This window comes from Miscanthus floridulus, chromosome 1 (assembly GCF_019320115.1).
Source record: "Miscanthus floridulus cultivar M001 chromosome 1, ASM1932011v1, whole genome shotgun sequence".
In the NCBI taxonomy this organism is placed as follows: domain Eukaryota; kingdom Viridiplantae; phylum Streptophyta; class Magnoliopsida; order Poales; family Poaceae; genus Miscanthus; species Miscanthus floridulus.
The window spans coordinates 169,922,829-169,950,114 of NC_089580.1; the positions used below are offsets into that span (position 1 = coordinate 169,922,829).

Here is a 27,286-nt window from a genome sequence, read left to right on the forward strand (position 1 = left end):
CATTGCAAAGATCACTCCACCAGAACAAAGCAAAATTAGTAAACTCACTAGTAGCAAGTCTAACTCTATGCTCAGCAGGAACATTATGAGAATCAAATTTTTGTTGAACAGCAAGCTCCCAATCTAAATATGCCTCTGGATCAATATTACCAGCAAAAGGAGGTAGACTAAATTTAATTTTAGCAAAAGGATCATTATTACCATGATTATTACCTACCATACCGCGACGATTGAAGTTGAGGCGGCGACGGGCACCACCGTCAGCATACGCATCTTCATCACCAAAAGCATCCATATCTTCATCATCAGCACGATAAGGTGGAGGGTGTTGCTCAAGCTGTTCAATGCGGGTGACCAGATTGTTAACGTTGCGCATCAGCTCGGTCATAAGATTGCGTTGTTCAGTCATGAACGTTGCAAGCTCGCCCTTGGACACGCACTCATTGAAGTCCGTCGGAGTTCCTGCCATGGTTAGAAGATAGAAAAAGACAACACCAAAGTATTATCCCTATCAACTAAAAGGAAACAAGTGGTGGTGGTGGTGATGGTGGTGAAAGTGGAATACAAAATCACAAGCGGCTTACCACCGTCTTGCCTGTATTCTTACCAACACCAAACAGGAGCAAAACCAAAGTGGCGAAACAATCTGTTGTTGAGCGTGGGTAACAGTTGCAAGATGAACCTGTGCTGACAGAAGAATATGTGGAGCTATGGGTAGGCACACAATATGACAGCAAGGATTAGCAATTAACGAGTGCAGAGTAGCGATTGTTCAATCTGGATCCAAAGTACAAATCACAGGTGCTGGCTAAGACGTGTCGAGACGTAGCGCAACAAGGTGAAAACAAAGAAAGATCGAAAGAACTCACAGAACAAGCAAATAGCCCGGATTTCTCCTTTTTCCTGAATTTTTCCCGGATTTTTCCAAAAGGCACTAGTAGGAAACAAAAAAAAATCACTATTTTTTTATACTTTTCTCTAAAAAAGATGCAACCACAAAAATTGGCACCTACAACTGAGGTGGGATGTGGTCTAGAGAAATTCAGCACGTTCTCCGACAAGCGTGCAAAAACTTTAACAAATTTTTTTCTATATTTTCCCGAATTTTTTTGGCAATTCTGATGAAACCAAATAGGGCGAAGCCGAGTTTGGGTCGGGTCCAAATGGTGTCAAGAAGCTGCTGAAAAAATTTCAGATTTTTCTGATAAACGAGCGAAAAGTTATGCCTGTTTTACCAAAGGTATCTCAAGGTATGTTTTCCGGGAGGCACAACACGGCGGCGGCAGTTAGGGCAAAGCGTCCCTAAACTCTAACACCGATCACAGCAGTAGGTATTCGCCTGATGATGTAAGGAGGGCTATGCAGGCAAAATAAGAGCGGCTGGCAACCTATCTAGGGTTTGCGCGGCGATGAGAAGTTACACAAGGCGGCTAGCGGGGCAAGTCGAGTAATGTGGTGGCTTCAACTTGTTGTTTGGGAACGGTGGATGGAATAGCGGCGGAAAACAAAATCACAGCAACGGGCGATTGAACTACGACCACGAACACAATCCTAAACCAGCAACAAGACTCGACCACGGACACAAACTCAACAATACGAATCTGAAACGAAATTGCAAAGGCACAAAGGGCGATAGGACAGCGGAAATTGAAATATTTTTGGGCTTTTTGTGGACTCTAGGTAATGAACAAATATGAATCTAAGGCAAACGAGATTATACCTCGCGGTAAACCTGAAATATCTGATACCAATTGATGAGTACAGGCCCGATCTTCCGAGAGGTAGCCGGTAAGTTCGATTTGTGGAGATCTCGACATTGGCGATCCGGCTTCAAATCAGACGTGATTCGAACCCTGCAACCGTTACACCACTGCTCCGTTGGTTATCAACCAAGCACAACTTGATTGACCTCGCCAAGAAGGCTTTTCCTGCAAGCGAATCGAAGAGCACAAGCAAGAAGGTAAAACACGCAATCTGAAATTGTAAATATGAATGTCGCGAATATCAATAGAGGGTTCAAGAACTCGGTTCCAAAGGACTAATCGACACAGTGGAGGAGATCAAGAACGGGGGCCCTGGATCACTGTAAAAGGATTTGTCACCACAGTTACAATGAACGATTCAGTTTCTCGATGGAAAACTAAACTCTAAACAAAACCCAATTATGTAGCAGCGGCGGCGGCTGTGTTTATAGTCTAAGACTCGACCTAGGGTTGGGGACGGTCAGGGGTTGGGCGCCCACAACTTGGGCTTAAGGCCCGACACGATACATGGCCAAGTTGGCCCAAATAGGTGACGCAGCACCTTGCCGTGGTCACACAGAATGATCCACGGACCTTCTGGAGCTGGGACCAGATCCAAAACGACGGCGTCGTCGTCCCCTTTCCAACGCATCCAAGAACGGCCCGTTTCGATGTCGTATGAGAAAGTTATGACCGAAATAGTGACGACGTGTCTGCTGAATCCGAGGGTGACGTGGCAGCTGAGTTGGGAACGAATTGCAACTTGGGGAAGACCATGGCATCGGTGTGTCCAGTGTGGCGATGTCCTCATCAGGTAGCATCCAATAGACACGAGGATTTATACTGGTTTAGGCCGCTACCTTATGTCTAGTCTCAGAGAAGATCGAGTGTGTGTTCCTCGCTTGAATGCTCTGAAGTTCTTACGATGGGGGGGGTGCAAGAATGGATAAAGAGGTGTAGAACCTATGCTAGACGAGGGGCAATCCAAAGAGAAGCTCTAGGAGCCCTACTGCTATGGATGGAATGGTAGAGAATGAAGAATGTGACCGTATTCCGGAGATGGTAGCCTTGGCTGCCCTTATATAGAGTTTGGGACCAGGGCTCGTTACAAAGAGGAGGTTCCCCCACCGAAGGGTCGAGAGCCTAAGAAAGGTCCTAGCTGACTTGGCTTACAAGCTACGCCATCTTTTGATGCTTGCTCGGGTGTGGCTATCGTCATGGTCTTGTGGCCACGTCACGGCAGGGTCTGACATGGTGCTTCTATGCTGGCCATGGCAGCACTGTAGCCATGGCGATGGCTCGTCAGCTGTCCTGTGCAACGCGACATCCATCATGGTCTTCGCCGTCATCTCTAGGTTTCTAGGGGCATCATACCCGTAGTAGGTGGCCGCCTTGGGTCGTTGTTCACCTGGTCGCTCCGTGGGGCTGAGGGCCATGTCCCTGATCGTTGGGGTTGGGGCACTCCGCTAGCCAGGAAGGTCTCTAGGTCGAGACTCTTGTCATGGATCCCATGCCATAGTGGGTGGGATCGTACGCGCGTCCAGTCGGTCCATATTCGGACAGTGGGTTTCGTACACGTTGCCACTGTTGTGCGGTGCTGTCTCGTTGGTGCGGCGTGGCACAAGGATGGCACATAACTGGACCGTGATGACTGTTGTTCCCTCGGTCCTTGTGAGATCAGTGCGACGTGCCTGCTCTTGTCAGAGCATGTATACTGAGCCACGCTCGATCTCTCCCCATCCTACCCAGGGGTCGTGATGGGAGAGAGGTCGAGCGTCTTCCGTGTGGTTAAGGCAGGAGAAAGGGTTGTGGCCAACCCTGGCCTAGGCGTTGGTTTGGCATGCTCGTCCTAGCTGGGCCTCGGTCGATCGGGCCATTGTTAATCCGATGAGTTGCGGGTCGCGTGGCCTGCCAACTAATCAGCGCTTTGAGACACCCCGGGGTCATAATCCCGACACATTATAACATATCAATATTTATTAACATGATAATTGAAAGTACTCTACTTTTGATATTGTTACACATAATTCTTTGATAAGAAAACCCAACATCATGAGCATCAAAGGAGGTTAGTGCAAATTAAAGATGACTATGACCTCCAATGTCTTTGAGATTCTTTGGTGTAAGTAGTGATTGTTAGGCTTAAACTTTAATATCCTCTTGTTGTTAACACTGTTGGCCACCTAGATCTCACTTAAAGGTCTACAGCTAATCTTAAGTGCTGTTGTGCAGGTTTAAATGACTGTTTACAACATCATAATAGTAAAAACAGTACAAGCTACGAGCTAGAATTATTGTTTTATTAAGCACGAAAGTAGAGTTTTGAATAAAATGTATAGTAAGCACAAGGGTTTCAACTTAAGTTGAGGATAAAAGGTTGTCGCAACTAATAAGATCAAAATTTCAAAGTCAAAATCGAGATTCATGACATTATGAGACATGCATCAAAGAACCACTATAACTTAAGCTAATGTTTTAACTAATGTGCCACATGAAGAGGAAGAAAAACTATTGGTATATATGGAAAAACCTATAGAATAATTGATTTATCACAACTAGATAATGATTACATAGTAGTTATAAGCGTGTTGTGTCAAAAATGAATAGAGAGAGAGAGAGTATGTGCAAAGATAAATAATTTTTATAGTTGTATGTATTTAACATGAACTTCTAATGCTTGTGTCTCTTTTATGAGGACTTTTAGGATTTAATTTTTACTTAATGTCAGAATTAACATGAGTGCCTATGTTGTGTAGCCAGTAATAATAATAGTATTAGTAAGGTGGTGTTTGGTTCATTCCTCGCCTCCTAAATCTAGTCTCATTTAGTCATTTTTACTCAAATACTATAACTAAATGAGATTAAAAAGTGCATTAGCCAATTAGTCACCCAAGTGTTGCTAAATGGAACTAAAGTCTACCTTCTAGTCAGACTGCCTCACATTTTAGTCATTTTGGATCCAAACATCCAAACTAAAAGGGATTAAAAGGCCTCTTATAGTATATTTTAGTCCACCAAACCATATAGGGGTGACTAAATTTTAAGAGCTGGTTTAGGTGACTAAACTTTAGGAGATGTGAACCAAACATGTCTTAAGATGGGTTCTTACTAAAGGTGGTAGACTGCATATTTCCATCCAGCTCGATTCTACATACTGTTGGCAGGACTGGTTGACCGTGCCATCAACTGCTTTATGATAGTCCATCCCCTGGATTTGACCCCACTGACACTAGAAAACTCTATCTCTGAATTTGACATGATCCGATGCTTGAGTGTTCATTCCAGCCGGCACTTACGCGTATAACAGGTCTGATAGTGATAGGCATAGAGATGGTTCCAATGGAAAAGCACGCTGTCATGACCTCCCAACTCCCATGCTGAGCTGATTGTTTTCGCTTTCCTGTGCGCTCAAAGCACTCTGTTCTACGGAAACAGCAGCATCCGGCGCCGCAAGGTTAAGAACGGCGTGCCAAGGCAGCCGCGTCCGGCCCTAGAAGCAGATTCAATCAATAAGCATTGGCTTATAAATCTTGCGTTCCCGCTAGATGAGTTGCATAGTTCTATACTGTCCGTGCAGAAGCCGTGATGTGGGCGCGTTTCTGGTTTTCGGTGCCGGCCAAGAGGCCGCCGCCGCCGCCACCGTTTACACCTCCGCCTCCTCCTCCGGCGCCGCCTAAGTACGGCCCTCTTCCTGAGCCATCGTCCGTCGCGTCGCTGTACGACCTCGCTGGTAATTTCCTCGACCGCGCCAAGACAGTGCTGGACACCACCGGCGGACAGGCGGGTCTCGATGCCATCTCCTCCACGTCGGGCGCACGCCGTGCCGCGGCAGAGTTGACGGCCCCAGCCTCAGACGCGGCCCCCGCGGCCACAAAAAGTGACTCGTGGACCTTGAGTTCGCGCGCCGTGCACTGGATCATCGTGGGGGCCGTGGTGGCCGCGGTGCTTCTGGTTTTGTGCATGGTGGCCTGCTTCGTCCGGCGGAGAAGAAGACGGCGCCGGCGCCGGCCGGTGGTATTGGCACCACCTCAGCTGCCACTGCCAGCACCGATGGTTTACCACAAAGGTACGTAGAACAAGGTTCTCAGGTATAGAAGCATCAGATGTGCTGTGCATGTCCTTGTCGGACACAGTCGCTAACAGCTCGCTACTTGCGTGCGTGCGTACGCGTGGTGGTTCAGATGGCCCGACATGGCCAGTACTTCAGCAAGCGCCGTCTGAGCACTACTTCGCGCAGCAGCAGCGCCCCACACCTCCCCAGACGAGCGGCACGTTCTCGGACGCGGGATCCGAGAACCGCCTGCACTCCGTGGACATCGTCACCGAGCTGCCGACCGGAGGCTCGCACTCGTACGAGCAGCTCGCCGCCGCGACGGACGGGTTCGCCCCCGGCAACATCATCGGGCAGGGCGGCTTCGGGTGCGTGTACAGGGGGAGGCTCGACGGCGCCGAGGTGGCGGTCAAGAAGCTCAAGATGGAGAGCCGGCAGGGAGACCGCGAGTTCCGGGCCGAGGTCGAGATCATCAGCCGCGTGCACCACCGGAACCTTGTCACGCTGATCGGGTGCTGTATCTACTCCGACGAAAGGTTGCTGGTCTACGAGTTTGTCCCCAATAAGACACTAGACTCCCATTTGCACGGTAAGTTACTGCAGGTTCTTGTTCCACGGTCCTGCATGTTTTCATGTTAGATGAATGTTCTTGGATTTGGTTTAACAGATAACCGACTTCATTTCGTGTTAAGATTGACATTGGACATTACATAGGGCACAATGGTCCACCGCTTGACTGGCATCAAAGATGGAAAATAGCTGTGGGGTCAGCAAGGGGCTTGGCCTATCTTCATGACGACTGTTAGTCAATACTTCTGCACATTTGTTGTTCTCTTCAGTTTCGTATCTAGAAGAGCGTACTGAACTCTGACGAGCTACTTATTGCCAGGTTATCCTAAAATCATACATCGTGATGTCAAGGCTTCCAACATTCTTCTTGATCATAATTTTGAGCCCAAGGTATCATTTTGACCAATATGGCGAAAAAATTGCAGTACACGCCAAAACAGCAGGTGTACTGAGTTCTGTGTGTTTTCTAAACCGAGTGCACAGCATTTCAAGTGTGACCTTTGGTGTAACCTAATGCTGCACTTGAACAAAATTATGGTTTTGGTTGAACTTTAGGAGTACGCTAGCTGTTAAGTTCACCAAGCACAGTTGATCTTCAACAATGTTCAGTAGCATAAACCTTTGTTTATTAGTGTGTCCTAATTCTTTGCAGGTTGCAGATTTTGGGTTAGCAAAGTATCAACCAGGAGATCACACTCATGTTTCCACAAGAATAATGGGAACTTTTGGGTCAGTCCTTTCATAGCCATTCTACAGCACCATCATTCAACATTTTCTCTCTCTTTGTTTGCAACATAAACTTCTTCAGCGGATGAGCGTCTAACCACCGTCTCTTCACTTGTTTTCTGCAGGTACATAGCTCCAGAGTTCTTATCTAGTGGAAAACTAACTGACAAAGCTGATGTCTTCTCCTTTGGCGTTGTTCTCCTGGAGCTGATTACTGGAAGGCTGCCGGTTCAGTCATCTCAGTCTTACATGGATGACACATTAGTTGGTTGGGTTAGTCCATCAGAAACAACTTCCTGAATTTACAACTGCTGCTGTTATCAGATGGTTCTTTAGGTAAAAGCCTGAAAGCTCATTCTTATATGCGGTTGCTTCTGCAGGCTAGGCCCTTGATTCAGCAGGTTGCAGAGGATGGCAGCCTTCAAACCCTTGTCGATCCACGACTTGGAAGTGATTACGATCCATCCATAATGATGCGGATGGTCGAGTGCGCTGCGGCTGCTGTGCGCCAATCAGCGCTGCAGCGTCCATCCATGGTTCAGGTTCGTTCTCTGACCACTCGCCGCTGCTGAGTTCCAATTCCAACGCTTGTGGTTTGCTTCAGAAATTTGACATGATGTGCTCCGCAGATCCTTAAATACCTGCAAGGGGAAACACGAGCAGATGATCTGAGTGGCGTTTTCAAAATTACAACAGTAGAGGAGTCTTACAGCTCCATCATGGAATCCGGTGAATCCGTTGGACCGAGGCCAAGAAGAACGCAGCGGAGTCAGGGGAACACTAGCAACGACTACAACAGCGAACAGGCTCCGGGAGACAAACCAAACTGGAGCACTGGCAGCGTGTGGTGAAGTCTGAAGTGAAGATATTCTTTCCCGGATGAATGATGATGTAAAAATAGGAAGACAAATGTTCAACTTAGAGGAGTTCAACCTGTTTAGAACCCCGTTACATGGAAATTAAAGGTGGCTTCACGAATTCATCTATTCTGGGCTTCTGTCCAACAAATAGTGGACTTTCAACTAGGGATAATAAACTTGCAGAATCACAGAATATAACCATTTTTTCTTTCACTAACCTATAAAACCGTGCTATGCACCAGGAGTTCATGGACAAATTTAGGAGTACATAAGAATTAATATGTTTTTCTCTTTGTTAACATATTTTTTAATATTTATGCAGATGTGGCAAGGTTATCAATTATATTGTTCTGTATGTTTTTTCATCTACACTCAATAGTATTTTTCTTTTTGCATGGCACATCCGTGTTACTTCAATATGCATTTAATTAAATTTTAGCTGAAACTATGATGGCTCAGTTCTAATTTAAATTCATGTTTGGATCTTTCAATAGTATTCTATGTTGGCGGGATCTTTCAATATGATTTTCGGAATCTTTCGGTGCTTTCCCTTCTAAGCCAAAACCTTCAGATCCTGGATCTAGAACTAGCGCTGCAAATCCACGGTGACCCTTAGGCCTTAGATGAAAGTATGAAACTACACAAAATGAAACTATGCAAAGGACTAGCCTAAATAGACCGTTCGTCTGCTACTGGGCCTTGGTTGTCAGTGGGTGCGTCGGTGACCGAGTGGCCCTTTTGCCAGTGCGAGTATATTAAAAAAAAAGAGTAAAGCAAATTTGCCAAAAAAATAAAAAAATTTCTATGCTTGCTTTCCACTGTATTTTTTAAATCCAAAATGTTGCTGTTTCTTATCCGCGCATGTCCCCCATCAATCAGTACCACAATCCTTGTCACCGGCTGAGCACGGAGAGGCAAGAGAGACCAGACTGGGAGCAACAACTGCGAGATGGCCGCGGCGGAGACCTCGGGCACGGCGATAGGGTCCTCGGGGAGATGGGCACTCCACGGAAAGACAGCCCTCGTCACCGGCGGCACCCGCGGCATCGGGTACGGCTTCCCTCAAACCCCTATCTAGTTTCTTCCGGCACTTGCAAACCCGCTACGGAGATTCAATCGAGCTCGCGTTCGTGTCGTGTAGGCGTGCGGTAGTGGAGGAGCTGGCGGCACTGGGGGCGGCTGTGCACACATGCTCCCGGAAGGCGGAGGAGCTCGGCGAGCGCATCAAGGAGTGGGAGGCCAGGGGATTCCGCGTTACCGGCTCCGTCTGCGACCTCTCCGAGAGGGACCAGCGGGAGCGGCTGCTCCGCGAGGTCGGCGACCGCTTCGGCGGCAAGCTCAACATCCTCGTGAGTCAAAAAGATCACTTTCTCCCGTCCTTTTGTTCCTCTCAGTCCGATATCTAATGTGGATTTATAGCGTGTTTAGAACTTTGACTACACAAGAAAGTATGTTTCACAATTCGTCAATTAGCAACGGTTAGGACCTAGGCTGAGTTTAGGAGGGCCGAGTTCCTGGTAGGATTAGGGTTGGGAGTTCATGTTTTCGGTTCCAGTCTCGTTTTGGCAAAGAGGTCGCAAGTCACAATGAATGGTTGAGATGGTGTCCATCTGACTGTAAAGATAAAGAGCATTAATGTTGCCCCTCGCTCAGTGTGATGACAAAAGTGGAACTTAGACCACCAATTTCTCATTCCTCATCCCACCTCAATTCCTATTGACTTCAAAGCCTAAATCCCTAATTCACATTCATTGCACCAATTTCATCTAGCCAAACAACATCTAACCAAACAAGTTGTTTGTATTTATCACATACCTACATGGTAATGATACTAGTGATTCCTTCATAAGAATTATTTAAGACAAAGATGTACTGTATAATGGAGACTGTCTACGCTGAAAACAAGTACTAAAAAGAGCACAGAGACAGTATTTATCAATGACATGAACAGCAATAGGGTCTTGCAGTTTGTACACACCAAATTTGGAGTTGAGTCAAGTGAATTGTAGGAAGTCATTAGTCTTGACCATTGGCTCCCTTTTCTTTTCATTTTTATCTTTTGAAGATAACCTTTGGGTCCCTGCACCTATAAACTTTTTCAAGCGAATAGATGCACTGATGCAGGTCCAAACCTGATTTGATGGACTATTAATGCTGTCCTATAACTTGTATCCTATTCAAGTTAAACAACACTAACCATGTGCCTACAAATAAGATTTATAGGATTTTCTTTTTTTAGAACTGTCTATGTCAAAAACAAGTACTAGCATGGAGGTTCCTGCTTGTGCACACCAACTTTGGAGCATTGAAATGAACTGTGTTACAGGAAGCTGTTAGTCTTGACCCTTGGCTCCCTTATCTATTGAAAAGAACAAAATTCTTGGTTCCTTGCATTCTTATACTTTTTTAAGTGAATGGATGCAGCCATGCAGGTCCAATCCCATTTAATGAGTTGTTAGCGTGTCCTGTAACTTTTTTTTTTCTTGAACACGCAGGAGCTGCATGCCTGCATACCATTTCATTATCATTAGATAAATGTCCTGTAAATTTGAACCTATTCAAGTTAAGCAACATTGACCATGCACCTACAAGATGTTTAGGATTCTTTTTCCTTGAAAAGAGGTATTGTCTCTATTCGCATCTAGAATCGGCTGCATTCAAATAATAGGAAAACAGTTTTTTATAACATGATCGAATTGCCATTTAGATTATTGAAAAGTGCCATGTTATCTCTAGTTGCTGATTAAATTATGTTTTGAAATAGATAAGTTTCTTAAATGCCCTTTACAAGTTTAGACACCCTACCCAAATGATACTAACTTTGAAATTTTGGGACAGGCAGTTCTTTTCAATTTAATCTTTACATCTTGGCAATGCAGTATTATGCCAAGACATGAAATGATTGGCTTACTTCTTTATCAATACAAAAGGATATCAAACTCCATGAAGAAATTCCCGGTGGAGATGTTCTGTTTTGTGTTCATGTGCAGAACATTGTTGAATTCATGATCAGAGATTGATAAGGTTGGAAGTTCTTAATGGTGGTAGGAACTGTGTTGACTGATGGCAAAATGTGTCTACATTTTTATCTACAAGTTATTTGTAAACCCTACGATTCGCTTATTTACAGTCTGAATCTGTTTCATGTTGATTTATCCTGGCTTTCTTCATTTGATCTTTTAGGTAAACAATGTAGGAACAAACATAAGGAAACCAACTACTGAATTTACTGCAGAGGAATACTCGTTTGTGATGGCTACTAATCTTGAATCTGCATATCACTTGTGCCAAATTGCACATCCTCTTTTGAAATTATCTGGGTCAGGCGGCATTATATTCATATCTTCTGTTGCTGGAGCGGTGGCCGTCTTTAGTGGAACTATATATGCTATGACTAAAGGTAACAGTTGTACCCAATACTAAACAACCTTCTATCTCTTGGCAATATATGAATACAAGGTGTTCTTGACATGTGGCATGTATAACCAGCTAAAATTCTTGTTTAGGTGCCATTAACCAGCTAACCAAGAACTTAGCATGTGAATGGGCAAAGGACAACATAAGAGCCAACTCTGTTGCTCCTTGGTACATCACCACTTCACTTACGGAAAGAGTAAGAATCTTCTATTGTTTCATATTAACAAATTAAGTTTGTATCACACTCCATTCCAAAATATAAGTCATAGCTTTTCTAGATACATACCTTTTGCTACGCACATGAATACACATTATATCTAGATACATAGTAAAAACTATTTTCTAGAAAAGCCAAAATGACTTACAATCTGAAATGGAGGGAGCATTTCCTAAAGAGAAAAATTCACCTGCGGTCCTCTAACTTGGCAGCAGGTGTCACTTAAGTCCCCGTTCTTTGAAAATGCAGTTTTCGGGTCCCAAAACTCGTCCCGGGCGGCACCGTAGGTCCAAACGGGCCACGACCCGATCTGCTTGCGTCCGTGGCGTTCCAGCGTGGCGCAGACGTGGTTCTGCCCCACAACAGACGCACGTGGCCCCTGCTCGCTCTCCTTCGGTCGCACAACGCGGAGGCGGATCCGTTCCCTAGTTGCATTCATCGCCGGGAGCAGCCGTACCAGCCGCATCCAGCCGCGTCCGCCGTCCACAGCCGCGGCCTCTCCTACGAGGGCCACATCGATGGCGAGAGGCATCCACCCGCTCTCCGCTTCTCCGTTTGGCTGGGCTGGGGGCGGCCTCGTGGCCTCTGAAGGCAGGAGCGGCCACGCCGGGGGCGGGTGCGGTGGCCGGGGAGGACGCAGAGGCTCGCCGCCGCCAGGAAGGCCTCATGTCCGCCGGGCTCGCCGCTGCCAGGAAGGCCCTCACGTCCGCTGGGCTTGCCGCTGCCAGGATGACGGAGCAGTGAAAGAAAAATGCAGAGAAGAGCTAGCATCATACCTGATTGAAAGAAAATGAAGATATGAAAGTTTCAGGTTGCCGATAGCTATTTGTATGGATATAGTTATGCTTCTGAAAAGTTCAGGGACACTTGAAATGTAATGAGATCGTTGCCAGCATTGTAGAACTGTCTTATGTGCAATGAAATGGCCTATCGGCGCTGCTTGCATCTACATCTATATTTTTCTATGATTTTTGCCAGCATTCAGTTAGCACATTCTGAACATATGCTGAAATGCATGTATGGGGCCTCTATTGTGTGTTAGAGCTATTCCAGGATATACTTGCTTGAAGTATGAGCTACTGATCTGAAACATGTATTGCAATAAACCACATATATGTAAGCGTGAGAGGCATAAAGCACATGGCCATAAAAGACCATTTAGTTTGCCATTGCAGAGTTGCAGCTGTGGCATTGTTACATATGTTTTGGTGCCATTCTGCAATATTATGGTGCTACCTTTACAAGCATCTTTCTCAGTCATAGATGCTACATTCACAAAAGAGCTAAAGTTGTCATGACTAACTAATTAATTTCCAAAAGCTGTCTTCACTAACTATTTCCCAAAAGTTATCTTCACTAACTATTTCTCAAAAGCTGTACAAATCTCCACTAGCTTTTTTAGTCCTTGGTTTTCTTTGGAGCCTTTTTTGTCCTGGTGCAGTCATCTTCCTCTTTTCTGCAGTCTTCCCTTCCTTGGTGGCTGTTGTTAGAGGCAGTGGCCTTCCCAATGGCCTGTTGGTGTTGATGAACACTGAATCTGGCAGTGGCCCTACAGGCTGATATGGAATGGATGAATGTGATCCCTGCCAAATAAAGATGGTGACCTACATTAGTGGATTCATCAAACAACAAAATTGATAATAGCAGGTGTGTGAAAGAAAATAACCTCTTGCGTCATTTGTAGTAACATGGTCGAGCTCATATTTGACATCAGCTGGGAGTATATTGGTGCATCACCAGTTTGTGTCAGGTGCTCATATGCTGATGCCATAGCAGTAGGTTCTTCATGGCCTTCAGTTAATACCTGAGAATTTTGTGGACCTTCCTGGTCTACAAACTGAGATTCTGGGGTATCCTATATGTTTACAAATGGCAGCATGTCATCAAAATAATTTAAATGGCAGACAATTAGCTGTAGTACATGATCAGCTGCAGTAGCAGTTTACCTGAAAGCCTGTACCATATGCAGTTGAGATTGGTGCGACCAAGTCTTCAGTCACATAATCCTCTGGATTGATCCCAGCTTTCTTAGCAAACAACCTCTGACATTGTGATTTTCTCCTTTGCAGTAGCTGCACTTGATGATCACTCCATGTTTGGAAATTGATGGTCCATGTTTTCCTTGAATTTCCTGTGGCTCCTTCCTCCTGCACCTTGGTGGTCTTCCTACTCTTTTCTCATACTTAGGTGGAAGAACTGTAGGACCATTTATATTTTCCCACAGTGTAATGTCTCTACATGGAATGACTTTACTGTCATATGCTCTGCTAAATGCTTCAAGAGAGTAGCACTCATGGACAACACTTTCAACTGGAATTCTTTCATGCCTTAAGCATGATATAGCGTGCTGACAGGGAATTCCTGTGAGATTCCACTTCCTGCATTCACATGTCTTTGCTCTAATGTCCACAATGTACTGAAACTCCCTTTCAAGTACTTGGAATAAACCATTTCCAGATGGCATAGCATAGCATATGTTGGCAAGTTCTGCATTCTTTGCTACTTTCTTCCTAATCTTAGGGCAGATAGGACCAACAAACTGCTCAGACAATTCCTTTTGCTTGTTATAGTGCCTAGTCATTAGCTGTTGTTTGATCTTTTCTAACATGGAAAGAATTGGCAATTCCCTAGCTTCCAGTATGCAACTATTAAATACCTCACAACTGTTGTTCAGAAGCAGATCGGTTTTAGGAAATTCAGCAAAGTACGCCCTTACCCATGTGTTGGAGGGCATCTTCTCCAACCAATTAAATGCAGCTTGGCTGAGTGCCTTCATCTTCTCCATGTGATATTGCCACTTTTGCTCTGTACTAGCTCTTGCACAGGTCCACAGCTGCTTTTTAAGTATTTCACCTTTGAAACCAGCATCCCTGAAGTTTGCATACAAATGCCTCACACAGAATCGATGTTCTGACTCAGGGAAAGTTTCTTGCACTGCTAAAATCAGACCCTGCAACAAACAAATGTGAATTAATAACTAATTAAATTTGGAGAAACAAAATGTGTTAGTGTCATGGAACTTTACCTTCTGTTTATCACTCATAATGGTCCATGGGTAAGTATTCTGAATGCCCAAGTCTTGTTTTAGAGTTTCCAGGAACCACTTCCAACTAGCCTTGCACTCCACCTCCACAACTGCTAGTGCAATAGGAAATATACAGTCATTGGGATCTATACCAACAGCTGTTAATATCTGTCCACCAAACTTTGTTTTAATATGGCAACCATCTAAGCATATCAGAGGTCTACATCCAGCCAGGAAACCTCTTTTGCAAGCATCTAAGGACATGTACAAGGTGGAGAAGTGAGTATTCTCAACATTCAAAAAGAAACAGCTTCCTGGATTGCTCCTTCTTAATTCTTGGCCATAGTTCCAAAGTTGATTGTACTGTTGACTCTCATCACCATATATCTTCTTTCTTGCTATCCTTCTTGCTCTAGCTAACTTGGACCTTGAAGGAGTCAGGTTCCAATCCTTTTGCACTGTCTTTGCAAAACTAGGCAGGGTCATCTTGTCATTAGCCCTAAAAGTGTCAATGTACTTCTTAGCTAACCAATTAGAAGTACATCTTTGCAGCACCCATTGCTTCTGACAGTTGTGACTACCTACATATGTCTTCACCATAAAGGTCTTCACTCTACTGTCATAAGAAACATATAAGGTCCAGGGGCAACCTTCAGCACAATGTGCCCTGATTCTCTTCTTATCATTTCTAGGCATCTTAATTTCCACCCTATTCTTTATGCTGTATTCATTGATTGCAGCTCTAACCATTTGCACTGAATCAAATACCATGCCCACTTTAAACATTGGATTATTCAAGTCTTCATTTCTGAAACTACTGAATCTCATATTTACTTGGCCCTCTCTTTCATCATCTGGTAGTTGAAGCTCTTCACCTTCACTGGATATGTCACTTAGATCATCAGTTGGTGTTTTCGCTTTGTCCCACTTTAACCTGCTTCCTTTGGACTTCTTTGCCTTTGCAATCTGTATAGCTTTATCCACATCATCATCTATGTATTCCTCATATAAGTCATCTTCTTCTTCATCCAACTCATTGTCACTATCCACAAAATAGTTTGAATCATCACTATCATCTTCGCTTCCACTGACATTATCTGCACCTAGGGTTGTCTCCTTCCTCAAACTTCTGTAAAATGTAGGCAATTTCTCTGGTTTGTTCTGCGTGTGCTGCACCTTCACAGGGCTGATCGCTTCGGAAAGCTCTGTCACTGGGTTAAGCACCACATTATCCCATGAAAATCCATCAATAATGTCTTCTTGGTCAAAATACAGAACCAGTGTCTTCACCCTATCAACCACTAAACACATAGCATTTGTATCTGCATCAGTAACCATTTCCCTCAAGCCATCTTGCATTTTCATTCCTGGAAGCAACCAATAAACCTTCAAGGCAGTCTTGTTCTCATAGCCAAGTTGTTGAGCAATGTCATTGAAACACAAAGTGGACCAAGTATCAACATCACAATAATCAAACCAGCTTATCCTCTCATCCACATAGGACCTCAAATTTCCCGAACCAACCAAAAATCCACCATGACGAACTTCAACGGTGAACTCATTGTTGCTACCTACAGTCAAACAGGTGTGCAACATACTACATCAGTTATCCGCCATGGTCAGTATTTCACTACACTACAACATTTACATTTACACGACATCAGTGTATTTCACAGTACCCATCTTAACCCTACTCCATGAACAAAACCCCAACTTTCATCGATTCGCACCTTAAATGTCAAAACCTAGACCCCAACATCGAAACTTTACAAATCAAACAACCACGATTACTTCAAAACCATCAGTTTGGGCACCAAAAATTGAAGACTTTTGTCATCCCAGAACTCACCATAACAAGGCGGAGGCTCCCCCTTTGCTCGCAACTTTGGAACCATCGCCGTTGCCTCTGCTCTGGCTACCTGCTTTCCCGCCGCCGCCTACTACACCCACCCAATCCCTTCTCCTTCGATCTCCTTCACCGAGAAGATGGCGCCCAGTTACGCCTCAGTGACCTGCCGTGGCCACCGAGAAGAAGCAGGGAAGACGAGCAGGGGAAAGGGAGCCGTGTTCCTCTGTTTTTGGACTGGGATCCAGGTCTGCGCCATGCTGGAACGCCACAGACGCAAGCAGATCGGGTCGTGGCCCGTTTGGACCTACGATGCCGCCCGGGACGAGTTTTGGGACCCGAAAACTGCATTTTCAAAAAACGGGGACTTAAGTGACACCTGCTGCCAAAGTTAGAGGACCGCGGGTGAATTTTTCTCTTTCCTAAATTGAAACCCTAAACCGTCCTTTCCTCTTATTACTGCTTTCTTTTGTGCAGCTTTTGGCAAATAAGGATTTCGAGGAACAAGTTGTGAGTCGGACTCCGCTTGGACGTGTTGGAGAACCTGAAGAAATATCAGCACTAGTTGCTTTTCTTTGCATGCCGGGTTCCACGTATATTACCGGCCAGACGATTGCTGTTGATGGAGGTATGACTGTGAACGGGTTTTACCCAACCAAGCCCTAGGCGGAAACTGGCAGGTTTCTTTGTGGTGAGTAAACTGCAATACCGAGTGTTCTTGGAAGTTGTGCGGGGGGGTGGGGGGTGGGGGTGGGGGGGGGGGGGGGGGGGGGGGGGGGGGGGCGCGGTTTGGGGGGTTGGGCGGAGGGCTAATAAAATGTAAGGTGAGCTTATGTTGGATATTGTTCATTACATCTTTACATAATTCTGTCAGAGCGATGTGAAGAACGTTGTGTTTAGATCACCAGTGTTCTGCAATGACGCCAGCTTGTTTTGACAGTTTAATTTCATCCGCAATTTTTTTTTTCTACCAATGCTGCAGGAAGTGTTACGCTCCACCTGGTCGAACTGTAGTCGACCTCTGACCAAGCGATGCGCGTGCCAATTTTCTCATGGGCCAAATTCGTTTGTGGGCTGTTGTGTTTTCCGTCCGCTTATCCGATTTTCTCATGGGCTGGAGTAGACATTACATAGAAACCACATTTTTAAATGTCTTATCTTATTCCCCTAAAAAAATGTCTTCTCTTATATCATCTACCAATCACGTTGCGCCTTTTAGTTACACATCACTGCTATATAGTACATATTAGAAGATTATTCTTGTGTTCCGTTATCCATCCACGATCGTGGTCAAATGTACATTCTACCGGAGCCAGGTGCAGAATGTTTTGGTTTACATATGAGGCCCCGTTAAGATTCCAAAAATTTTCACCCCAAGGCGTCACATTGAATCTTGCGGTACATGCATAGAGTACTAAATGTAGACGAAAAATAAAACTAATTGTACAGTTGGGTGAGAAATCGCGAGACGAAACTTTCGAACCTAATTAGTCCATAATTAGACACTAATTGCCAAATACAAACGAAAGTGCTACAGTAGCTAAAACCAAAAAAATTGCCAACTAAACGCGCCCTGATTAGTGCTGGTACTCTGCAAATCTGCGAAGACGCCATCCTGTCCTGCGAGTTAATTTCATCTCCAGCCGTCGTTCAGCGTTTAGTGTCACCGCTTTCGTATCCTCCGAGCATCGGTTGAGCGGGTGGCCTGAGTTAAAATGCTTTCTGTATGAGCTGTCCGGAGTCCGGAGCCCTTGACAACAACGGCAGGTGAGGAACCTGAACGCAGCGGCGAACGCTTGGCACCCTAACGCTGCTCATGCCTGGTACAGCTGGTGCTGAACAGAAGCTTGGCAAAATCGTGCCGCCCGAGTCCGACGACACAGCATGAACGGCGAGATGCTGCGGTTACCCCCACGCCCCACTGTCCGTCCGCCCCGATCGCATCCGGGAAAGCGAAATGGCACAAATTGACGCACAAGCTCGTCAAAAAGCATTTCTCCAGTTTTGTGCGAGAGAGAAGTAACGAGGGCGAGAAAATCTTGCGCGCGAATCCGAGGACCCAGCAGCGCGATCTCCGTGACAGCGAGGTCCCGTCCCGGGCCGCCGGACACGTCGCGCGGCACCCCGGCCCCCGGCCCGCGAGTCCGCGACACCTCCCTCCGTGCGATCGCCGCGCGGGGCGGGGACGCGATGCGTTATGGCGTTGCGTGGTGTCGCCGTCGTGCCGGCTTTACGTGGCGAGCGGCCGTGCGTCGGGCACCCGCAGGCCGCAGCCCGCCCGGAAGCAGCTCCTCTAACTTGGGTGGACTACGTCCTGGGACGTACTTGCGCTCGGTGCCATTCTTTTCTGATCGAGCGGCAGGAAGCAAACAGCCAATCCAGCGGCAGGAAATAAGTAGGAAGACACAGACGCATCGGTCCATGTAAACGATGTGGCACAAATAGCATCGAGAAGCACTCGTATTTGAGAAAAGAAAAAGAAAAAAAAAACAGAGGCGCTTCAGATCTCGTGGGCTCGCCGCCCACGCGCTCGAAGAAGATGGCCGTCGGCTGATTGTTTCGGCTTGCCACCTCCTTCAGCCAGGTGAGCAGGCCCCTGAGACAGCGCCCTCTACCGACGTCGCTGGCTCCCTCGACATCATTCCTATTCCTCGGCCCCGCGAGAGAGACGTGCTTCAAGATGGCCGTCGGCCGATTGCTGCTGGTCGCCGTCTCCCTCGACACAGTTGTGCTGGCGCGAGGTGAGCAGCCCCTGAGAAAGCGAGGGGCAACGGAGGAAGAGTGGCAACTGCTGCCAAGCCTACGACACCATGGAACGAGGAAGCACCACACACTGCACTGGAGGAAGGCAACAGCGGTAGGTTCAGAAGACCAGATTCAGAGCAGTAGTAGACAGTTGAGTGAATTGGAGATGTAAAATGACGTGAATTGAGATTATAGCTTTGTATTGGTTGTGATGATGGAATGTTTGTCAATTTGAGTGCCTGAACCTTGTCATTTTGAAACTTCAGTGCTGTTTTGATAATTGTGTCGATTTGAAAACTCTGAATGCAAAAGAGTTTCAGATTTGTGCCCACTGTCAATTCAGGTAGTGCAAATATATATAACTAGAGTTTTTGTTGCTTCAATAATGCTTGTAGAATGGCAACAGAAAGCTGAACATATATGGCAGGTCACTTATATGTGGCAAATATATGATTGTCAATTCCGCTAGTGTAAATATATACATAACTAAAGTTTTTCAGAGTAGCACTTAACTAATATGTGGCAAAAGGAAGCTGTATATCCATCTTCATGCCCCCAAATGACTAATATATGGCAGATCACTTATATGCTGCAAACAAAAACTGAACATATATACATCTTCATGCCCCCAACTGACTGATATATGGCATACAGTCCTCCATGCCCTCAAATATTACTACCAGTAATATTTCACCAAAATCTAGTTAGAAGGTCATCCGTTATTGGTCCCTGTAAATTATATAAATTAGTGTTTTTAAAAAGATTATCATCTCTAGATTTGAAAATTAACTTATATGAGCATATTACCGTTAACGTTTGAGTGAAGCTAACTTGTGCTTGTGTTCCACCTTGTGCTTGGGCTTGTGCACCACCTGAATTAGAGGGTTTAGGAAACAATGAGACCAATGCAACTTGTCCTTCTGCTTGTGCATCAGCTGAAGTTGAGGCTTGAGGAAATAATGGATAGATTGCACCACCACTACTTGCCTCTTGTGCATGTGCAACATCATTCTTAGTCTCTTCTCCAAACTATAATGTAGCTTTGTTTTGTCTCTTTTTCTAGCCTTGTGCTTCTTATCAAGACAAGTTCTCTTTCGTCTTGAACTTTTTGTTTGGATGTCTTTTTTCTTTAGACTAGCATTGATCAATAAATCTTTTGGTGGACTAGCATTTGTGGAAACTGCACAGAGATCCTCAAAAGTGCTTGTACTTGCATTGATTTTTTCTCCAATTTGCTTACCAAGGATATCAAGTGTGCTGTCCACTAACGCGGTACATTCAGGAAAGTTGGTTGCTTGATGTGCCAAATTAAGAAATTTACGGGACATATATCTGAAGCGAAGTACATCATCTATCTTTAGATTTTCTATTATGTTTCTCCCTTGGTTGTCCTGTACAATTTCAGTACGCGCTTCCCATGTCCAACGCTTTAACACATATTGTGGTGGTAGTGACTTTATATTCATCAAATCAAGAACCTTAAGTGCATGACCACAAAATATCCCGATTCTGTCAAATTGCTTGTAGCTGCATAAAAACGACTGCTTCAAAGGATCACCGACAACTTTATACTCCTCATATATACAATCTCCTACTAGATATGCATTATTTTCATTCAATGCCTTGGTGCAAGCTGCCAAGGATCTTTCGTATTCACCTTGAAAAGCTTCAAATATAATAGGTGTATACAACTTGCTAGCCTACAACAACATAGGCAGTGGTCTCCTCATACCTAGTTTAGGTAACTTTTTCCTTGAATCAAATTCTGAATTAAGTTCATTGTTCCTTTTTCCTTGCACCACCCTTTCAAAATGCTTAAAGAACCGGATGATATCAAAATCAGATTTGAAATGGATTTTCAAGTCACTGTTCAAACTCTCACTTAATTGTGTACTTCTCGTTCCTAATGTGAAGACATCCTTCATGTAACATTCAGCCCATTTTTCTTTCAACTTGTATATACTATCCAACCAAGTTTGCTTGTTCACCTTTTGCCTCATGAGGTCAAATTTTTGTTCAAATTCTGTCATATCTTCATACTCAAACATGCAGGCACTAAAACCTGATAGAATACTTAAGCGTTCATTCTTCTCCAATTCCTTTTCTGTTTTCTTCTTTTGTTTTTTCTTCACCTTTTCCTTCTCTTCATCCTTATCTTCGTGTAGATGTTTGATAGCATTTTGCATAATGTGGAAGGTGCATAATCCATGCCAAGCTTCGAAGAACACTTCTGCAACTGCCTTTCCCATTGCTGCATCCTGATCTGTGTAGAAAGTTTTAGGTTGTTGTCCACTATGAGCTTTTAGAAAGATCTCAAAAAGTAACTTGAACGATTCAAATGTCTCATCATACATGAGAGCAGCACCAAAAACTACAGTTTCTCTAAAGTGATTGAATCCAACAAATACACCAAAAGGTCTACTCTCCTTGTTTGTTCCAAAAGTAGTGTCAAAACTAACAACATCACTAAGATGTGCATAATCCATGATCATTTTAGCATCAGCCCAGAATATGTTGGCTATTTGTTCTTCAGAGTCCATTTGCAATGCATACTGGAACGATGAATTCTGAGCAATCTTGTCTCGAAAATACTTAAGCATACTACCTGCTTGTCCATATGCCATCTCTCTTTGGCGCTTGGTCCGCAAATAATTCTTGTGATCACGAAGAGTGTAGCTAAGATTAAGTGGACCACCAACTTGGTGAGTAGCCAACTCATGGGCAGCTTTTGGCCCAATTCTTGCATCATCTGCTGTTTCGATTTCAAAAGCTTGTAAATATGACATTTTCCTTTGTGACACCATTAAGTGTAAGATTTCTAGTAGGTGTAATGCATGATTATGTTCCAAAACAAGCTCAGACACTTTCAGATTTCCATTCTCTCGATCCATTTTCAGATTCATGTGGACTTGGCAATCGGTCCTAGTTTCGGCTCGAGGGCATTTTGTTAGATGATCTCTTTTATCCGACAATCGATGACCCTCATTTGCACAAACAAATTTACATGATATCATCTTGCCGTTAGATGGTCTTTTGTTTGTATAACTTTTCCTGACAGTCCACCATAGCTAAGCTGATAGGTACTGAACTATTTCAGTACGGGAGTTGGCCCGATCTTCACGTCAGTAGGTCATGATCAAGATAACTTACAACAAGGCAACGAGGATAAAAGGGTAACTTGCTGAAGAACAGCGGAATAACTAGCTTTATACCTAGCCAAGGTTGGAGGCGACCAAGCGACGTGGAGAGAAACACCGAAACCACAAAGACTTTGACTCGATCTCCGAACGACCGCAGAACCACAACCGGAGCTAATCCACACAAGGCGGGGCAGCCATACTAGAACCCACAAAGCACGGACTAGTGGATCCCAGAGGAATCTCTTCATAAGTCCAGGAAGAACAAGGGTTTGAGTAAGCACTCGGCAGCTCGGCTGCAATATCACTGGAATTATCAAATCATCAAAAGTCCTTTTCTAGTAGCCTAGAGGTAATATTTATACTACGAGAAGTCTCTAAGATATATGTGAACTAAAGAAGCCAGGTTGGGAGGTGGAAGGTCAACGGCCTAGAGCATTCACAAAGTGGTCTTCAGTTTCCGCGCGTCTTCTGGGCTTCTGTGCAGTCTTTAATGTTTTGGTCATAACTCCTTTAGTTTTGCATAGGATCTTTTAGCTTCATGCAGACTATTGAGCTTTGGAGCAGTCTTCACTAAAACTAGTTAGACGCCACGCTGGACACTCCAAACTGGTCAGCATGACAGCATTGGAAACTAGGCTTCAAGATCTCTCCAACAAGTACTCATTCACCTTCATAGCGTTTGGGAGACAAAAGATATGACTGTTTCTTCTAGATGGTTCTGTCATGCTGGGTTGACTCGAACGTAGCTCTTCTCTCTGATCCATCCTTGATGTATCCTTGTCTTCTTTCTCGAAGAACCTGAGTAATAACAACATGCACGACTTAGGTAGCTCGAAATTACCATCAATGTTTAATTGAAATTCACAAAGTAGCGCGTGCACCCCTTGCTGTATCTTTTGGGCGCGGCTACGGGTGATTGGTCCAGTAGGGACTTGGAGTGGTGTATCAGCTGGTGAGGTGGTCGAAGAGGTCGCCAAGGTGGTTGGAGAGGTCGCCGAGGTGGTCAAAGAGATTGCCGAGGAGGTCGGAGAGGTCGACGAGGTGGTCGGAGAGGTCCCCAACGCTGGCGTGGTCACATCATCCTCCCTCCTTGGAAAAGAGTCATCCTCGACTCTTCCAATCCAAAGAATGGAGATAGATCGGCCACATTAAAACTGGTACTCACACCATAAGTACTAGGCAGATCAATTTCATAAGCGTTGTCGTTGATCTTGCGTAGCACTTTGAAAGGACCATCAGCTCGGGCTTGCAACTTGCTTTTGCGTTGTTCAAGAAATCTATCCTTGCGTAGATGCACCCAAACCAAGTCTCCTGGTTCAAATAACACCTTCCTTCGATCTTTATTGGCGTGCTTCTCATACATCTTTGTCATCTTTTCAATGTCTGTCCGAGCTCTATCATGAAGGTTCTTGACAAACTCGGCTCGCTTGCTTGCATTGAAGTTTACACGTTCCTGCATAGGTAAAGGCAAAAGATCTATGGGAGCAGTGGGTTTAAACCCATATACAATTTCAAATGGACAAAATTTAGTGGTCGAGTGTACTGCCCTGTTTTCAAATGGAAAAATTTAGTGGCAAACTTTCTTCCCAAAGTTTCAAGTTCTTCTTGAGGATAGCTCGTAGTAGCATTGATAGAATACAGTTCACAACTTCAGTTTGTCCATCCGTTTGTGGATGACACGTCGTAGAGAACAGCAACCGTGTTCCAAGTTTTCCCCACAAAGTTTTCCAAAAGTAACTCAAAAATTTGGTGTCACGATCAGAAACAATGGTTCGTGGCACTCCATGTAGTCGTACAATTTCTTTGAAAAACAATTCAGCGATATGTGAAGCATCATCGCTCTTGTGGCATGGGATAAAATGTGCCATTTTGCTAAAACAATCAACCACAACAAAGATGGAATCCCTTCCCCACTTGGTTCGAGGTAAACCAAGAACAAAATCTATGGAGATATCTTCCCAAGGCACAGTAGGGATAGGTAGAGGAGTGTATAATCCATGAGGGTTCACACGAGACTTAGCTTTGTGGCATGATTCGCAGCGAAGAACATGTCTCTCCACATCTCTTCTCATCTTTGGCCAAAAGAAGTGGTCGGTAAGGACTTGTTCTGTCTTGTTGGCGCCAAAATGGCCCATGAGTCCTCCTGCGTGGGCTTCCTGCACAAGTAAAATTCGAACAGAGCAATCTGGAATACATAGTTTGTTAGCTCGAAACAAAAACCCATTATGCACATGAAAGTTTTCCATCCTTTGCCATCTTGACACTTGGAATATGGTTCAGCAAAATATGAATCAGTTGTATATAAACCTTTTATGCTTTCTAATCCAAGAATCTTAGTGTCAAGTTGGGTTAGCAAAGTGTGACGTCGAGACAACGCATCTGCTACAACATTCTCTTTTCCTTTCTTGTACTTGACAATATAGGGAAATGATTCAATGAATTCACACCATTTTGCATGTCTTCTATTTAGTTTCAGTTGTCATTTAAGGTGTTTCAATGATTCATGATCTGAATGTATCACAAATTCTTTAGGAAAAAGGTAATGTTGCCAAGTTTCCAGACTCCAAACAAGAGCATATAATTCTTTATCATAAACTGAATAATTTAGAGTTGGACCACTTAGCTTTTCACTGAAGTATGCAATTGGCCTTCGTCCTTGCATGAGCACACCTCCAATCCCAACTCCACTTGCATCACATTCTATTTCAAATGACTTACCAAAATCTAGGAGTGTAAGGACTGGGGTTATTGTTAACTTCATCTTCAATTCTTCAAATGCCTTCTGTTGTGCTTCTCCCCACTTGAAAAGCACTTCTTTCTTTGTTAGCTCATTGATTGGTGTAGCAATAGTGCTGAAATCCTTCACGAACCGCCGATAGAAACCAGCAAGTCCAAGGAAGCTTCTTACTTGGCTCATGTTATGTGGAGGCGCCTAGTCCCGTACAGCCTTGATCTTTTCTTCATCTACCTCCACTCCTTGTCCTGTAACAACAAATCCAAGAAAGACTACCTTGTCGGTGCAAAAGGTGTACTTTTCAAGGTTAGCATATAATTTCTGTTCACATAGGACAGCAAGCACACATTGGATATATTCAACATGTTCATCAAGAGTCTTGCTGTAAATTAAGATGTCATCAAAGTAAACGACAACAAATTTGCCAATGAAAGCTCTAAGCACATGATTCATCAATCTCATAAATGTACTTGGTGCATTGGTTAACCCGAAAGGCATTACCAACCATTCATACAACCCAAATTTTGTTTTAAAGGCTGTTTTCCATTCATCTCCTTCTCTCATGCGAATCTGGTGGTATCCACTTCTTAAATCAATTTTAGTGAATATGATAGCACCACTAAGTTCATCAAGCATATCATCCAGCCGAGGGATGGGGTGTCTATACCTTATGGTAATGTTATTTATTGCTCAGCAATCCACACACATCCGCCAAGACCCATCTTTCTTAGGCACTAAAAGGACAGGAACAACACAAGGTGACATACTTTCTTGTACGTACCCTTTTCTCATCAATTCTTCCACTTGTCGCTGAATCTCCTTGGTTTCTTCCAGGTTGGTGCGGTAAACAGCACGGTTTGGGAGTGAAGCACCGGTCACAAGATCAATTTGATGTTCGATTCCTCTCTTAGGTGGTAGTCCTGGTGGCACATCATCTGGAAACACATCTTCATATTCCTGTAACACATCAAAAACAACACTAGGCAAAGTAGAGGGTAAGTCGTTAGTGACAAGAAAATTGTCCTTGTACAAGAGTACATAGAACACAGCATTGGGTTCACTCAATTCTTTTAAATCCCCTTTCCTAGCCATCATAACTAAACCCTCTTTTCCCGGTGTCTTGGTTCTTTGAGGCTGTGGGGTTTTATTTGGCTTTGGAATATCTCCCTCACTATTTTTGTGGGTGTCGATGTTTCAGACCGGCGGGTCCTCAACCAACTAGTAAATTTATACTACGTGTTCCCAATCTCGGATGGTGATGCAAAGAGACACAAGGATTATACTGGTTCAGGTAATGGGTACCCTATTGTCGGTGTTTCGGAACTGGGGGTCCCTCAACCGACGAGTGAATTTGTGCTGCGTGCCCCTAATCCCGGATGGTGATGCAAAGAGACACAAGGTTTATACTGGTTCGGGCAATCGAGGCCCTACGTCCAGTCTGAGAGATCGATCTTGTATTCCTTGCACCGGAGTGCTTGTAGTAGGGGGTTACAAGCTAGGTGAGAGAGGGGGATAGCCCCAGGTCTCGGCGAGGGTGGTGCGGGCTGCTTGAGACGTTGTTCCCAAGCAGCGTAGAGGTGTGTAGTTCTATCGGTGTGTTCGTCTTGCCGCTTTCCCCCTGGAAATGGCCCCGGCTACCTCCTTTTATAGCCACAAGGAGGAAGCCGGAAGTACATGAAAAAGCTACTATTTGCTGACGTATTCCGCACGTATTCCGCTCCCTGGAGCAGCATGGCGTCGTGGGAGTTCCCGTCGATGTCTAGTCAGTATGGTCTTCAAGGCTGGCGACATGCTGCGCTCCTGTACTTCTGTTGACTTGGTGAAGCACCGAGGTCTGGTGGCTGCTGTAGTAGGCTATGCCGAGACCTGCCGTGCTGAGGCCGAGACCTACTGTGCTGAGGCCTGCTGTGCCGAGGCCTTTAGCAGGTGGCAATGTGAGGCCTGGGCGGCCATCGTCGATAGTCGATTTAGGCGGAACAGTGCGGAACGTGCGTCTACAGGATACGGTACCATGCATTGTCAGTAAGGGATGGTAAAAAGGCGATTTGACCGTTGTCCTGTCGCTCCTGTCGCGGCGTACTGCCGATCGTGGCTTACGTAGTGGGGGCAGCTGGGCGCATTAATTGGATGCGATAGCCTGCCAGAGTGACTTTTGAGGCGGAGGCGACGAGGTTGCGGGACGAGCCCAGCCTCGGGCGAGGCGGAGCATGGCC

At 44.9% G+C, this 27,286-nt stretch overlaps 3 protein-coding genes and 1 pseudogene across 8 annotated transcripts; 2 read left to right on the forward strand and 2 right to left on the reverse strand.

Annotated features, from left to right (window-relative positions):
• Positions 1 to 5,223: 5,223 nt before the first annotated feature.
• On the forward strand, positions 5,224 to 8,060 carry LOC136501866 (proline-rich receptor-like protein kinase PERK15). The gene is made up of 8 exons (XM_066497393.1): positions 5,224 to 5,808; positions 5,924 to 6,382; positions 6,508 to 6,594; positions 6,683 to 6,753; positions 7,016 to 7,092; positions 7,215 to 7,362; positions 7,470 to 7,631; positions 7,719 to 8,060. The coding sequence occupies exons 1-8, from the start codon at positions 5,328 to 5,330 to the stop codon at positions 7,938 to 7,940; spliced, it is 1,707 nt and encodes a 568-aa protein (XP_066353490.1). The 5' UTR covers positions 5,224 to 5,327; the 3' UTR covers positions 7,941 to 8,060.
• A 759-nt stretch (positions 8,061 to 8,819) lies between these two features.
• LOC136501871 (tropinone reductase homolog At5g06060-like) lies at positions 8,820 to 17,152 on the forward strand. Of its 6 annotated transcripts, XR_010770384.1 has the most exons (6): positions 8,820 to 8,999; positions 9,091 to 9,298; positions 11,133 to 11,349; positions 11,456 to 11,562; positions 13,046 to 13,230; positions 13,653 to 13,763. XR_010770384.1 is itself a non-coding variant. In XM_066497406.1 (5 exons), the coding sequence occupies exons 1-5, from the start codon at positions 8,899 to 8,901 to the stop codon at positions 17,118 to 17,120; spliced, it is 822 nt and encodes a 273-aa protein (XP_066353503.1). In that variant the 5' UTR covers positions 8,820 to 8,898; the 3' UTR covers positions 17,121 to 17,152. The 6 variants fall into 6 exon arrangements, 5 of the variants coding, with proteins under 5 accessions (XP_066353503.1, XP_066353521.1, XP_066353508.1 ...); XM_066497406.1 differs by lacking the exons at positions 13,046 to 13,230; positions 13,653 to 13,763 and adding an exon at positions 16,932 to 17,152; XM_066497424.1 differs by lacking the exon at positions 13,046 to 13,230 and having other exon boundaries at positions 13,653 to 13,671.
• LOC136510678 (uncharacterized) lies at positions 13,905 to 16,291 on the reverse strand. Its single transcript, XM_066505054.1, has 4 exons — positions 16,288 to 16,291; positions 14,609 to 16,179; positions 14,021 to 14,533; positions 13,905 to 13,961 (listed from the first exon to the last, which is right to left on the reverse strand). The coding sequence occupies exons 1-4, from the start codon at positions 16,289 to 16,291 to the stop codon at positions 13,905 to 13,907; spliced, it is 2,145 nt and encodes a 714-aa protein (XP_066361151.1).
• A 2,856-nt stretch (positions 17,153 to 20,008) lies between the features above and the next one.
• LOC136467056 (protein FAR1-RELATED SEQUENCE 5-like) lies at positions 20,009 to 21,823 on the reverse strand (annotated as a pseudogene).
• Between the last annotated feature and the right edge of the window lie 5,463 nt (positions 21,824 to 27,286).

Excerpts from the sequence above, each read along its gene's own strand:
- LOC136501866 (XM_066497393.1), top strand. The coding sequence starts at position 5,328 with ATGTGGGCGCGTTTCTGGTTTTCGGTGCCGGCCAAGAGGCCGCCGCCG. Across the intron at positions 6,595-6,682 it reads GGCCTATCTTCATGACGACT|GTTATCCTAAAATCATACAT; the intron begins GTTAGTCAATAC and ends ACTTATTGCCAG. Across the intron at positions 7,363-7,469 it reads ATGACACATTAGTTGGTTGG|GCTAGGCCCTTGATTCAGCA; the intron begins GTTAGTCCATCA and ends TTGCTTCTGCAG.
- LOC136501871 (XM_066497406.1), top strand. The coding sequence starts at position 8,899 with ATGGCCGCGGCGGAGACCTCGGGCACGGCGATAGGGTCCTCGGGGAGA. Across the intron at positions 9,000-9,090 it reads GGCGGCACCCGCGGCATCGG|GCGTGCGGTAGTGGAGGAGC; the intron begins GTACGGCTTCCC and ends CGTGTCGTGTAG. Across the intron at positions 9,299-11,132 it reads GCGGCAAGCTCAACATCCTC|GTAAACAATGTAGGAACAAA; the intron begins GTGAGTCAAAAA and ends TTGATCTTTTAG.
- LOC136510678 (XM_066505054.1), bottom strand. Across the intron at positions 14,534-14,608 it reads TTATGAGTGATAAACAGAAG|GGTCTGATTTTAGCAGTGCA; the intron begins GTAAAGTTCCAT and ends TGTTTGTTGCAG. Across the intron at positions 13,962-14,020 it reads CTGGAAATGGTTTATTCCAA|GAAGTGGAATCTCACAGGAA; the intron begins GTACTTGAAAGG and ends ATGTGAATGCAG.